Here is a 15,193-nt window from a genome sequence, read left to right as displayed (position 1 = left end):
ACACCTGATTCCCTTTCAGAAGTTCCTTTTCTTTGGAGTGGTTCTGGACACAGCGCAGTTTCGGGTCTATCTTCCGGAGCAGCGAGTCCGGGATATTCGGACTCTGATACCAATGTTTCAGCCTCTATCCCAGATTTTGGGGAGAATTACCCTGAGGCTGCTGGGCCTCATGGACTTCTACAACCTGCTGGTGGATCATGCAAGGTGGCATATGCAGGCTCTGCAGTGGGACCTGAAGTTCCAGTGGGCAGAGCATCAGGGGAATCTTTCAGATTGCATCCAGATCTCGGATGGCACTGCACACCAATTGCAGTTGTGGCTAACGGAGCAGGATTGGGTCAACGGAAGATCCCCCTCCCTTCCCCAACCAGAGTTCACAGAGGTGACAGATGCGTCAGTCCTGGAATGGGGCGGCCACATTGGAGAGGCAGAGATCAGAGGCCTCTGGTCTCTAGTGGAGTCCGGGCTCGACATCACATCAGCCTTCTGGAGCTACTGGTGTTTCACCTTGCACTGAAGGCATTCCTTCCTTCTGTCAGAGGAAGAGTAATTCAGGTGTTCACGGACAACACCACAGCCATGTGGTACTGCAACAAGCAGGGCGGGTGGGGTCGTGGACCCTATGTCAGGAGGCTCTCCGTCTTTGGACATGGCTGGAACATCGGGACATGTCCCTCGTGGTTCAACACCTGGCAGGTTCCCTGAACGGCAGGGCGGACGAACTCAGCTGCCGGTGCTTGATGGATCACGAATGGTGTCTTCACTCAGAGTTGGTGCAAGGTCTCTTTCAGCAGTGGAGAGAGCCTTGGTTAGATATGTTTGTCACTGACGAGAGCGCGCAAAGTCAGCAGTTCTGCACGTTGGAATTTCCAAGGTGGCACTCGCTTGCGACGCTTTGCGCCGTGAGTGGAATTGCGGTCTTCTATACACCTTTCGGCCTATACCACTTCTGCCCACAGTGCTGAAGAAGATCAAGCGCAACCGGGCCCAAGTCATTCTTGGGGCTCCGGACTGGGCACGAAGAGTCTGGTATACCAAGATTTTGAACTTGGCCATCGATCCTCTGATCAGACTGCCTCTTTGGGAGGATCTTCTGTCGCAGCAGCAGGGGGCGGTCCTCCACCCGAACCTGTCCAGCCTCATGTTATAGACCACACACAGCAATGCACACACTGTCTTCTGTAGACAGTACACCGAGCACAACTAACAATATAAACACGAGAGAGCACAAAAGGCAATGCTCATGCTGCCTTCTGTAGAGAAAGCATGCATTGATGTACACGGTGGCTGCTGCAAAGTGCACACATGGTGCAAGGTATACCCCAACACACAAACACTGCCATTAATGAACGGCCCCCTGTTGGCTCTGCACACATCTACAATGCACCTTCTACAGACAGGAAGCACACACACACACACACACACACACACACGCTTATCTACACAGTTCCACAACATAATCTCCCTATACTGGTTTCCCTACAGGCTTAATAGTTCTACTCACATAAATCATCATTTTTACTTTTATCCATGTAACCTGACATCACAATACAAAAGGTTACTGTGTGTCCCAGGATGAGGTTGCGTCATTTGTTATTGACCTTTGCTGTGTAAAGGGTATGCTATTGTGCCTGTGGGACATAGTGTGAGTTCAGTTTTGTTATTATCCCTTCTGTATCTATGTCTGTGTGTGTGTGTGTGTGTGTGAGAGTGAGTGTGAGCACCTGTGTGCTGTGTATACATGGTCTGTGCGTCTGAACCTGGGTGCTGTGTATATGTCTCTCTGTGTGTGCATCGGCTGTGAGTGTGCATGTGTCTACAAATGTGTGTACCTCTGTGAGTGCCTGTGTGTGATTGTATGTGTGCATCTTTGTGCGCCTGGGTTTGGTTGCCCAAGTGTCCGTACAACATTTGTGTGTGTGCTGTAAGTGTGCGATTGGTGAGTGAAGATCTGTGTTGTTCTCTGAGGTAATTTTTTGTCTACTTCTAGGGATATTGGAGAACTCCTCCCAGTTCGCCCCCCAGTATGGAACAGAGGATTCTGGGACTCTCCTGGGGTGTCTGCCCTGCCAGGCAGGGTGTGCGACCTGTGTCGACGACAGCCCATGCTTCGTGCAGGAGGACTGGTCTCTGAGGGCCGCCATCTTAGCGTTCCAAGCCTTCTGCATGCTGGCCGTCTTCATCAGCATGCTGGTGTCTTACCACTTCAGGAAGAGCAAGGCAAGTGAGCTAGACTAGGGCACGCCAGCCCGCAGTGGCAAGCAGAATCCCAAACCCTGGGCTGTCACTGAGCAGTATAGTCCCTAAAGCAATACAGTGTCATATAGGCAAGCAGCCACACCACCCATGGGGATCCACTGGGGCAAGAGAAGGCAGAATCAGAGTTAGTTACAAACCATGGGAGTTAACTGGGACAAGAACTAACCCATAGTATTGGTTGTTGGGCCAGGGGCACCACAAACAGTGAGCTGTCACAGGGCAAGACGTACCCCGACCATGAACTATTATTACAGCAAACAGCAACACAAACCATGGACTGTTATTGATCAAACAGAGCACACACTATGGGCTACAATTATTTAAGACAGCAGTACAAACCATGGGCTGCCACTGTAGGAAACAACACACCAAACCACGGACTGCCTTGCAGGAAACAACACTCCAAATCAAGGGCTGCCACTGTAGGAAACAACACCAAACCACGGGCTGCCACTGTGGAAAACAACACTCCATACCATGTGCTGCCACAGTAGGAAACAACACATCAAACCAAGGGCTGCCTTGCCGGAAATAACACTCCAAACCATGGGCTGCCACTGTAGGAAACAACACCAAACCATGGGCTGCCACTGTAGGAAACAACACCAAACCATGGGCTGCCACTGTGGGAAACAACACACCAAACCATGGGCTACCACTGTGTGAAACAACACTCCAAACCATGGGCTGCCACCGCGGGAACCAACACTCCAAACCATCTGCTGCCACTGTAGGAAACAACACACCAAACAATGGGCTGCCTTGAGGGAGCCACACTCCAAACCATGGGCTGCCACTGTAGGAAACAGCACCAAACCATGGGCTGCCACTGTGGGAAACAACACTCCAAACCATGGGCTGCCACTGTGGGAAACAACACTCCAACTCATAGGCTGCCACTGTAGGAAACACCACAAAACCATGGGCTGCCACTGTAGGAAACTACACAAAACCACTGACTGCCATTGTAGGAAACAACACTCCAAATCATGGGCTGCCACTGTGGGAAACAAGACTCCAAGCCAGGGGCTGCCAATGCAGGTAACAACACCAACGTATGGGCTGCCACTGTGGGAAACAACACTCAAAACCATGGGCTGCCACTGTAGGAAGAAACACTCCGAACGATGGACTGCCACTGTGAGAAACAGCACCCCAAACCATGGGCTGCCACTGTAGGAAACACCACCAAACCATGGGCTGCCACTGTAGGAAACAACACCAAACCATGGGCAGCTCCTGTAGGAAACAACACCAAACCATGGGCTGCTATTGTAGGGAACAACACCAAACCATTGACTGCCACTGTAGGAAACAACACTCGAAACCTAGGGCTGACACTGTGGGACACAACACTCAAAACCAGGTGCTGCCAATGTAGGAAACAACACCAAACCATGGGCTGCCACTGTAGAAAGAAACACTCCGTAGCATGGGCTCCTACTGTGAGAAACAACACTCAAAAACAGGGGCTGCCAATATAGGAAACAACACCAAACCATGGGCTGCCACTGTAGGAAACAACACCAAACCATAGGCTGCCACTGTGAGAAACGGATGTATGACGTTACACCGCATGCTTTTACCACGCATGCTTTTACAACGCGGTTTTTACATCGCATACCATTACAACGCATAGCGCTTTGGGGTGCTGGATAGTGAATAGTTTAATTTACTATTCCAACTCCAGTCCCCTTGGACACTAGGGAAGGTGTTGGATAGTAAATTAAATCTATTCCCTATCCTAGAGCGCCCCCCAGCGTAATGCGTTGTAATGGTTTGCATTGTAAAAGTTGCGTCGTAAAGGCACTGCGTGGTAAAAGTTGCGTTGTAAAGGATGTTTCCCGTGAGAAACTACACCCCAAGCCATTTGCTGCCACTATAGGAAACAATACCAAACCATTTGCTGCAACTGTGAGAAACAGCACCCCAAACCTTGGCCTGCCGCTGTAGGAAACAACACCAAACCATGGGCTGCTACTTTAGGAAACAACACCAAACCATTGACTGACACTGTAGGAAACAACACTCTAAACCATGGGCTGCCTTGACGGAAACAACACTCCAAACCATGGGCTGCCACTGTAGGAAACAACACCAAACCATGGGCTAACACTGTAGGAAACAACACCAAGCCATGCGCTGCCACTGTGGGAAACAACACCCCAAACCATGGGCTGCCACTGCAGGAAACAACACTACAAACCATCTGCTGCCACTGTAGGAAACAACACTCTAAACCATGGCCTGCCTTGACGGAAACAACACTCCAAACCATGGGCTGCCACTGTAGGAAACAACACCAAGCCATGCGCTGCCACTGTGGGAAACAACACCCCAAACCATGGGCTGCCACTGCAGGAAACAACACTACAAACAATCTGCTGCCACTGTAGGAAACAACACACCAAACCATGGGCTGCCTTGACGGAAACAACACTCCAAACCATGGGCTGCCACTGTAGGAAACAACACCAAGCCATGCGCTGCCACTGTGGGAAACAACACCCCAAACCATGGGCTGCCACTGCAGGAAACAACACTACAAACAATCTGCTGCCACTGTAGGAAACAACACACCAAACCATGGGCTGCCTTGAGGGAACCACACTCCATACCATGGGCTGCCACTGAAGGAAACAGCACCAAACCATGGGCTGCCACTGTGGGAAACAACACTCCAAACCATGGACTGCCACTGTGGGAAACAACACTCCAACCCATGGGCTGCCTTTAAAGGAAACACCGCCAAACCATGGGCTGCCACTGTGGGAAACAACACTCCAAACCATGGGCTGCCACTGAAGGAAACAACACCAAACTATGGGCTGCCACTGTAGGAAACAATACGAAACCACTGACTGCCATTGTATGAAACATCACTCCAAACCATGGGCTGCCACTGTGGGAAACAACACTCCAAACCATGGGCTGCCAATGCAGATAACAACACCAAACCGCTGATTGCCAATGTAGGAAACAACACTCCAAACCATGGGCTGCCACTGTGGGAAACAACACACAAAACCAAGGGCTGCCTTGCCGGAAACAACACTCCAAACCATGGGCTGCCACTGTAGGAAACAACACCAAACCATGGGCTGCCACTGCAGGAAACAACACCAAACAGTGTGCTGCAATTGTGGGAAACAACACCCCAAACCATGGGTTGCCACTGTAGGAAACAACACCAAACCATGGGCTGCCACTGCAGGAAACAACACCAAACAGTGTGCTGCAATTGTGGGAAACAACACCCCAAACCATGGGTTGCCACTGTAGGAAACAGCACTACAAATCATCTGCTGCCACTGTAGGAAACAACACACCAAACCATGGGCTGCCTTGACGGAACCACACTCCAAACCATGGGCTGCCAGTATAAAAAACAGCACCAAACCATGGGCTGCCACTGTGGGAAACAACACTCCAAACGATGGGCTGCCACTGTGGGAAACAACACTCCAACCCATGGGCTGCCACTGTAGGAAACACCACCAAACCATGGGCTGCCACTGTGGGAAACAACACTCCAAATCATGGGCTGCCTCTGTAGGAAACAACACCGAACCACTGACTGCCATTGTAGGAAACAACACTCCAAACCATGAGCTGCCACTGTGGGAAACAACACTCCAAACCATGGGCTGCCAATGCAGGTAACAACACCAACCTATGGGCTGCCACTGTGGGAACCAACACTCCAAACCATGGGCTGCCACTGTGGGAACCAACACTCCAAACCATGGGCTGCCACTGTAGGAAGAAACACTCCGAACCATGGACTGCCACTTTGAGAAACAGCACCCCAAACCATGGGCTGCCACTGTAGTAAACACCACCAAACCATGGGCTGCCACTGTAGGAAACAACACCAAACCATGGGCTGCTACTGTAGGAAACAACACCACACCATGGGCAGCCAGTGTAGGAAACAACACCAAACCATGGGCTGCTACTTTAGGAAACAACACCAAACCATTGACTGCCACTGTAGGAAACAACACTCGAAACCATGGGCTGCCACTGTGGGACATTATACTCGAAACCAGGGGCTGCCAATGTAGGAAACAACACCAAAACCATGGGCTGCCACGGTAGTAAGAAACACTCCGTACCATGGGCTGCTACTGTGAGAAACAACACTTGAAACCATGGGCTGCCAATGTAGGAAACAACACCAAACCATGGGCTGCCACTGGAGGAAATAACACCAAACCATGGGCTGCCACTGGAGGAAACAACACCAAACCATGGGCTTCCTCTGTAGGAAACGACATCCCTAGAAGTAGAAGTCATGGGTGCAACTGTTTTAAACAGCAGCACAAACCTTATCTACAACCGTTCCAGCTAGCAGCACAAACCATGTTTACAGCAGTTTCAAACAGCAGCACACGTCTAAGCACACGTCTAACCATACATTGTTATTGTTTTAGACAGCGGGATTGCAGAACGCGAGCCTTTGTCTAGAGTGGCATGGTGGCCGAAAAATGATGGACTGGATTGCAGCCCGAGCAGTTGCATTAGCGGATATTAATTCAAGCTTTGCATCCAAAACCTTGATACTGTTACTGTTTCAAACAGCAGCACAATCCCTGGTTGCGGCTGTTCCAACCGGCAGCACTAACTAATCTCTATAACCGTAAGAAACAGCAGCACAAGCCATGGACTGCCACTGTAGGAAGGGGCCTCCGACAGAACAGGCTGTTACTGTTGCACACACCTGCAAACACATGCTGCAACGGGTTAAAGAAGGAGTACGAACCATGGGCTGCCGCTGTAGCGAGCGACACTCCAAACTACAAGCTCGTACAGGAGTAAACAGCAGCACAAACCGTGTGCTCCAACTGTTTCAAACAGCAGCGTAAACCAAGGGATGCAACTGTTTAAAGCAGCAGCGCAGACCACAGGGTGTGGCACTTCAAGCCACAAACTGTTGCTTGTCTTAGCGGCACACCAAACCATGGACTGATACTAGAACTGGCCCCAAAAGCAGGGGAGAGTCACCCCCAAATCATGGTTTTTCACTGGGCCCACACTTTGTGCTGTTTTCATAGTGATGTATTTGTGAATCACATTGTGTGCTGTATTTTCTATGTCTGTTAAACACTCTGTGACGTTTTCCAGCACTGTGCGTGTAAATTTACTAGTGTGCTGTAGTAAAGTGCTTGTGTGTTAAAATTACACTGTGCTCTTTTTTACAGTACTGTATTTCTAAATGGCACAATGTGTTGTTTTATATTGTTACGTTTGGAAATCATGCGGTGTAACTCTTATACAGTGCAGTGCTGGTAAATCACACTCTGTGGTGCTGTGTTGTGCTGCGCTGTGTTTGTAATTGTTTTGTGTGCAGTATATCATGTGTTGTTTGTGAATCGCAATGTGTGCTGTTTTGTACTGTTGTGTTTGTACATCGCATTGTGACCTGGTTTACAGTGTTGTTTTTGCAAATCACATTGTTTGCTGTTTGACAATGGCTTGTTTGCAAAAGATGTTTAACATTGGCATGTTCGTAAATATCACACCAGTTCTAATCTCATTGCGTGTTATTGCACATTGTCAGGTCTGCAAATGGCTTTCTGTGCTATTATACATTAGAATGTATAACCACAGTGGTGTGGGACCAGAATATCGTTGTCATGTCAGCCTGTCGCTTATTAGTGTAAAATGTATCCCAATCAGATAATTACTTTTGTAAACCATATTTAGTACATATTTGGGACAACCTGTTCATGGTGGATGATGTGTCTGTATATGACATTCTGTTAAACATCCCTGGATGAAGTCTAGGTGGTATAACACCCTGGAAATAGTCTAGGCAGAATAACACCCTGGGTGAATTCTAGGCGGTATAATACCCTGTGTGAAGTCTAAGTGGTATAACCTCCTGGGTGAAGTCTAGGTGGAATACCACTCTGGATAAAGCCTATGCAGTATAACACCCGGGACGAAGTCTAGGCGGTGTAACACCCTGGATGGAGTCTAGGCGGTATAACACCCTGGGTGAATTCCAGGCGGTACAACACCCTGGATGGAGTCTAGGCAGTATAACACCCTGTGTGAATACTAGGCGCTATAACACCCTGGGTGAAGTCTAGGCGGTGTAACACATTGGATAAAGCCTAGGCGGTATAACACCCTGGATGGATTCTGGGTGGTATAACCTCCTGGGTGAAGTCTAGGCGATATAACCTCCTGGGTGAAGTCTAGGCGATATAACCTCCTGGGTGAAGTCTAGGCGATGTAACACCTTGGATAAAGCCTAGGCGGTATAACACCCTGGATGAAGTCTAGGGATATAACACCCCACCCTCCCTGTGGTTTGTTCCAACTCTCCTCTTTTCTTCTTTACAGAGGATACGAGCTTCCGGTGTGATTCTGCTGGAGACAATCCTGTTCGGGTCCCTGCTTCTTTACTTCCCTGTAAGTATTTGGTGTCCAAGTCTAGAGATGCCATTACCGCCACTGCTCCGGGGAGCCAAAGTCTAAGCACATTCACAGCCACTGGACTCCAGGCATCAAGTCCCTCTGACGCCTACATAAGCATCTTACCCTATCCCTGTGCCCCATGTGTGCAGCCATCTTTAGGGCTCAAAAGACCTATTTATTTTTGTGCATTTATGATCAGTTTTGTATAGTGCGGGCCAGATGTGTACTAAGTGACAGAATACTTTACAGGTATATGGGTGACAAGTACATGCTAAATATACAACTAATACATATACAGGGCATAAACATTCAAATTAAATGAACAGTAATGTGAGTAGAGGGAATAAGACAGCTAACAAAAAACAAGCATTGGCAAAGTCAATAGGTCTTGCCTGTGTGAGATTTATTGGCTTTGCTAGTGTTTTTAGCTATATTGCAGTTGGTTGAAAGTAATGTGAAAAGGCTGTATGACACAGCCAGCATTGACTGCATTATAGCGCCTTTTTTCTATACTCAGTAATGCCGCACTGAAGCTAGTGCTGCTGCATACTATGGCTAAAAAACATTGACAAAGCCAATAGATCTTGCATAGGCGAGCCCTCTCAGGTTTGCCAATGCTTGGTATGGAATGCCATAAGGTAAGTTATAATTATTTATATAGTGTTTACCACGTCTGAAGTGCTAATGTTATAGAAAGGAGACTGCCCTTTGCCGAGGTGTTAGTGCACCCAGATTCAGAAGCATTTTAGGACCATACAAACACTGTGAAAATGTGCCATATAGATGCGCTGAATGTAACATAACGTGTCGGTAGACAGAAATGTCCAATAGGTTACAGCTTTTATTACGGTGATGGTTTAGCCTATGTGTTACATTGGGTGAAATGGTAACAAAAGAACCCAAAAATCACTCCTAATTGCTTGATAGTTGTAAAATACAGCAACAATAGGTGTTCAGTGGGTTTCCAAAACCTTTCGGCTCCTGTGCAACTGCACCTGCTGGATCATTCAAATCATGACCCTAATGCCTGCAAGGTGCCTTCACTAGTGACTGCTTGCTTAGTTAAAAAAAAAAAGCAATAATTGGTGTTCAGTGGGTTTCCTAGAACTTTTGGCCCCTGTGCCACTGCACCATTGAAATCATGGCCCTACCGCCTGCAAGGTTGTGACTGCTGTTTAGTAGTGTAACGTATAGCATCATTGAAAGTCCAAATGAGGAAACTATTTACATCCAGTAATATATATTCTGAAAAAGGCACCGTTGCAGACGGAACACATAATTATTATGTACCTAAACATAAACACAAAAGATTCCATAAGAGTGCCTTTAACACCTTAGGAGCTTGTAAATAAACCTCCCCAGTGCTGCGCTGTCCATTATCCAGTGCTGAACTGGACGTCCAGCGGTCGCACGCAGCACTGGGGAGGTAGTGCCCGTGACGACCGTTGGCCGACGGCAGCACTTAAAGGGTTAAACTTATTCAACTCTCCAAAATGAGTTGCCACAGATGTCATAAATAAAGCACATGTTTTACACATCAAAGTGGTAACCAATCATTGTTAAATTGTGTTAAATTGTGTTAAAATATGGCTGGCTCTTTCCAGTGAAAAAATCTTATCCTGTGCTTGACAGTGAATGGGCCATAAACAGTGTAAATATTATGCTGATGCTGGGACTGAAATGCGGTTTTGTACTTTGTTCCTAAAAGGCAGTTTCACAAAATTAAATGGACTCACCAAAGAAGACGAAGTTTGCAAACAACATGCAAATGTTTTGTGTAGCTGAAGGATTTTATGTCTAAAATACAACTTTTTTTTAAAAAAAGGGCACAAGCAGGTTCCATGGAGAAAGTACGTAAGTATTTTAGAAACAATCTCACTTTGAAGTCTGCCGAAAGCAAAATAAACACCAGGCTCCCACGAAAACACAGCTTGAGATTTGACCTGGATCTTTGAATGACCAGCAAATGTGACGAGATAAGAACAAGATTTAAAGGCCTGTTTATTACAGAAAGGGTGTCCGTGGAAGAATACTGTAAACACAGCTTTTAGCATGGGAAAGTACAAAATCAAGCTGCAAAGCCTAAAGTAAATAAAGCCAGCAAATGGAAAGGCAGAAAACGTGAGTTATAAACTACAAAGCCAATAACAAGCCATGGATTCAATGCATTACCATGTCAACTTTCTGAAAGTCCCCAAGATGTCTTTCGAAAAGTCAGACAACTGTGCTGTCTGGTAGGCAGCGACCTAAAAACAGATGCGCCAAATTCTCAAATTCTAGAAGTCCAGTTGTTAGATCATTATCCTTTAGTCTCCGGCAGTGGTGGACGATTATAAGATTAAGTGCGGCTGGAACAGTAATCTTTAAATCTCTTTTTAAGTTTTTCTTAGAAGGAATTGTACAGACGGCTAGTGGGATCATGTTATGGACCATCACTGCACTCACTGAAAAATCTTGTTTCAGTACCTTTTTCCTTTCTAAAGGCTGAGATTTCCAGGAGGAGGGTGTCTGAGCTCCGCAGGTGTTGTTGGTAGCTTGAGATGACTAGTTTGTGGATAAGATAATTCAGAGGTATCATATAGAAACAATGTATTTGTAAATTAGGGCAGTTTGAAAATACTTCTCGCCTCCATATGGAGCTATTCAAGAGAGATCAAGAGTGGAGTTATGTGATCGCCCTTCCTTGTTCTGTTAGCCAGCCTGGCACCCGCATGCAAGGCACATTTGAGATGGGTTAGGCTAAGGTTGGGAATTTTTACACTTAGGGAATTCCTAAAGTCCAATTTTGCTAATATTGGGAGCTGGAATCACGTGTTCAAAGTCTTCCCAAGTGAAGGATTATATTTTTGGCAATTTCATATTTATTTAAACTATGTTGCTGTGCAACATGGCTGAAAGGGAAAAAAACTGTAATGCGGAGCACTGCTGCGTCATAATGCTCTGTTAAGATAACTTTCAGACATGTTGCCCAGCGGCTGCGCTGCTGTGCAACATGGATATAAAAACATTGACAAAGCCAATAGATCGCGCATAGGTGAGACCTATTGGCTTAGCCAATGCTTTGTATATATATTGACATCAGTTTTGAAGATATGAGCTAAGGACTCCGCCATTCATACCACTTCTTTCATTGGATATATTTAAGTGAGCAAAATGGCTTACAGCAGGAGTCACCTCCGTGTAGTATTTGAAGAGTATCACTGACTATCTGAAGTATTGTTGTCTCAGTGCTGCATGCGGTCATGAAACCTGATTGACCGTTGTCTAAAAGCTCATTATCCACTTTGAACTTCTTAAACAGAGTACCTACACAGTTTTCAAAGACCTTCAAGAGAAAAAGAAAGTTTGAGATCAGACAAAAGTTATTCAAATCGTCTGGATGAGGAGAGCAATAAGGAGAGATAAGGAGAGCAGAGTCTCAGCCTATTTTTTTAGACAGCCCACAACCATTACCTTTGCCAGAGAGGCACTGATGAAGTTGGCCCAGTAGGGGAAATCTATCAGGCCTATTTGGCGGGGTCACAGGGCTGACAGGGGCTACTGCGCCCCAACCACAATAGCAGTGGTCATCTGCCATTGATGTCCTAGGGTCTGTCCTACTATGACTCTGCAAACTGAGCCAAGTACACCATTTCCGCACTTGACTCTGAGGGTAGAAAGGGTGAGCAGTCAAAGGATTAGATTCTGAGGGAGTTAGTGTGGGGAACAAGAGCTCAGAACACAACAGTCGCCCAGCAGACACAATGAAGTAAGGTCCAGCCCAGTACTCATCTTATTATAAATGAAAATATTTTAATCTCACAGCAAAACAAAATACTACACACCTCAATAGGAATTGCAATTACGGGGTTAGAATCTCAGGGCCATATGTATCAAGCAAATTCGCATTCGCAAAGGCCGAAATTCGCAGAATTTCGGCCTTTGCGAATGCGAATTTGCTAAATGGAATGTATTAAGAAAAATTTGGTGCAAAATAAGGAATCGCAAAATTTGCGATTCCTTATTTTTCAATTGCATTTAAGGAATCGCAAATTTTGCGATTCCTTAAATGCAATGTATGCAGCAAAAAAAATTAGCAAAATGCCCTTAAGGTATCGCAAATTACCACCAACTTCTAGTTGGTGGTAAGTTGCGAATTCCTTGGAAAATGCAAATTTTTGCATTTTTCAAAGTGCCATGTGACGCACATACATGCCCTTAGGGCATGTATGTGCGCCACATGTGCACCCATGAATATTTCAGGGGTGCAACAGGGTGTCCTTGGGACACCCCTGCAACCTTGAAATTATTCTCAATTTGCGATTAGCAAATTGCGAATCACAAATTGAGAATAACTTCCCATTCATTCCTATGGGCCTCCTGGCCCATAGAAATGAATGGGAAAGTTTTCCTTAATTGCGATTCGCAATTTGCTAATCACAATTAAGGAATTTTAAGGAATCGCAAAAAAAATGCGATTTTGTACATACATACCCATTTGCGATTCTCAAATAGCGATTTCTTAAAAATCGCTATTTGAGAATCGCAAATGGGTATCTTGATACATATGGCCCTCATTTACAATCTTCAATAAGGTGCTACACTCCTACATGGTACTTTCTCCATGTCCTAGGAGATCTTATATGTCTACTAATCCCTAGGTAAAGGCATTAACTAGGCTCAGTTGCGGTTCACTTCTGCTTACCCTGCTAGTCAGATGTGCAATTCAGGTCCACAGCTCTCATCTCAGACATTTACCCGGGCAAAAAGTCTTAATTTCTCACGCCAGAATCCTCTGTGCATGTTGAGTCTCTTGTTCTGCTCTGCTTTACCTGCTCGATTGTCATTGCAGATCTAGTAGCACGGTGGGCCCAGCTCACATCCCTGTTGCTCGCATTTACTATTTGTCACTGCAGGGGCCTCAGTGGTGACTGACCTCAGTGGCCACATCCCTTTGCAACGGGAATCGCTGGATGAAGTCAGCGCAGCAGGTTCTGCGCAATTGCAAGACATCTTCTGCAGTTGCGGGCCTCCAGGGTCAGGCGTTGCAGTTGTGGCCTCTGGACTTATTCACCAGTGGGGATATGTCTTTGGCAATTGCGGCTTTGCAGGCAATTGAGTTCCCGCTTCAATGACAATACGGCTCCTCTTTTCCGGTGTCGGCAGGGGGCAGATCCTGTACCCTGACCCAAGATAGGCTGCAAATTCTTGCAAAGCGCTGGTTTCTGGGACATTCGGCTTCCTCATGCCAGGAACACGCTGGGCCTCTCCTCTTGGACAGTCTCTCCTCCTGGGGAGCCAGGCACTCTCCTTCCCTTTCTTAGCAGGCAGGCTCGCTTCTAGACACTACGCAGACCCTTCGCTCCTCCAGTAGAAAGTGCAGACTTCAGGTGATAGCCACTCGCCGCTGGGCGACTGGCTGTAATGCATAGAGTTTAAGAACCGGTTGGAGTCATTCTCTTTCAGACGTCACCCTTGCATTCTGTCAATGGTCAAAACGTCATCCACATATCCTGCAAGCAAAGTGCTTACCATTCCATAATTAACATGTACACAGGTGAAATAAAGGCCTGTTTTGATTGACTAATTTATGGGCAGTAGCTTCTACATCAGCATACCTTTGAAACCATTTTTTGCACTGCTATTCACAGTTTTTGTGTTTGTGTTTTCCTCACATGGGGGTCACTTTGCACCTATACTTTCCAATGCCAACTTAGCCATGTGTTTTTTGTTGTTGCTGTGAATAAACCATTTCTTGTAACTGGAACCTGCAAAATGTTTCTGTGGTAAAAAATACCAATGGCAGTAATGTTACAGTTTCATACATGTTATTAAACTGGGCATGGGCTCAGTGTGAACCTCTTTTGCTCGTTTCATGTTTCAATGCCCCCCGTTGGCACAGAGGACAATCAGAGCGAGGATATCCCTCTAGCTGGCACCGCTGCCAGTCCTCCTGGACTCCGTGTGCCAATGAGGTGAAGAAGAGAGTCGCCGCCCCCAGGAGGAAGCAGATGGCAGAGCCGGGAAGCACAATCTGTTCAGGACTCCATGGAGGTGCCCAGGCCCCGTGTAGCGCCAGCTCCAGTAATTTCTGAACAATGTCATTGACAGACAACCTTCCCAGGGGGCATACTCTCCCCCTCCCCCTCTAGCACTTGCACATATTGGCGCGCGTCCTTGGGATAACCTCAATTCACTCTGCCTCCAGACATGAGCATCCTCAGCCTCCGCCCTCTAACACGTCATATTTAATGACGTGCAGTACCTGTCTTCGGCCACTGAACGTGAGATATCTGTTGAAACCTCGAATAATATAACATAACGAGGCCTGGGCAACATATTAATTACGCTAGTGTAATCGGTACTGTTTCAGTAATCTCGTATTACACTTGTGCCTCGAAATTGCTGACAATTACACCCACTTGCACAATTCAGTGTAATTTGGGACATAAATTGCCTACCGCAAGAGCATAGGAACCGTGTGAGCGGTTGCTGCTGATCATGTTCTGTTGCATTTAGCTCTATT

General features: G+C 46.7%; 1 protein-coding gene across 1 annotated transcript in view; it reads left to right on the top strand.

The window, feature by feature from the left end:
- The window catches only part of GPR179 (G protein-coupled receptor 179), a 289,378-nt gene that overhangs the window by 248,442 nt on the left and 25,743 nt on the right, over window positions 1–15,193 (top strand). Inside the window, exons 4-5 of the mRNA XM_078645602.1 lie at window positions 1,991–2,220; window positions 8,614–8,682. Of these exons, the coding sequence (XP_078501728.1) occupies window positions 1,991–2,220; window positions 8,614–8,682 (299 nt within the window). The remainder of the gene's footprint in view (window positions 1–1,990; window positions 2,221–8,613; window positions 8,683–15,193) is intronic.

Source organism: Lissotriton helveticus, chromosome 5_1 (assembly GCF_964261635.1).
Source record: "Lissotriton helveticus chromosome 5_1, aLisHel1.1, whole genome shotgun sequence".
Taxonomy (NCBI): domain Eukaryota; kingdom Metazoa; phylum Chordata; class Amphibia; order Caudata; family Salamandridae; genus Lissotriton; species Lissotriton helveticus.
The sequence above is the reverse complement of the archived record's forward strand: the minus strand, read 5'-3'. Positions and strand labels throughout refer to the sequence as shown.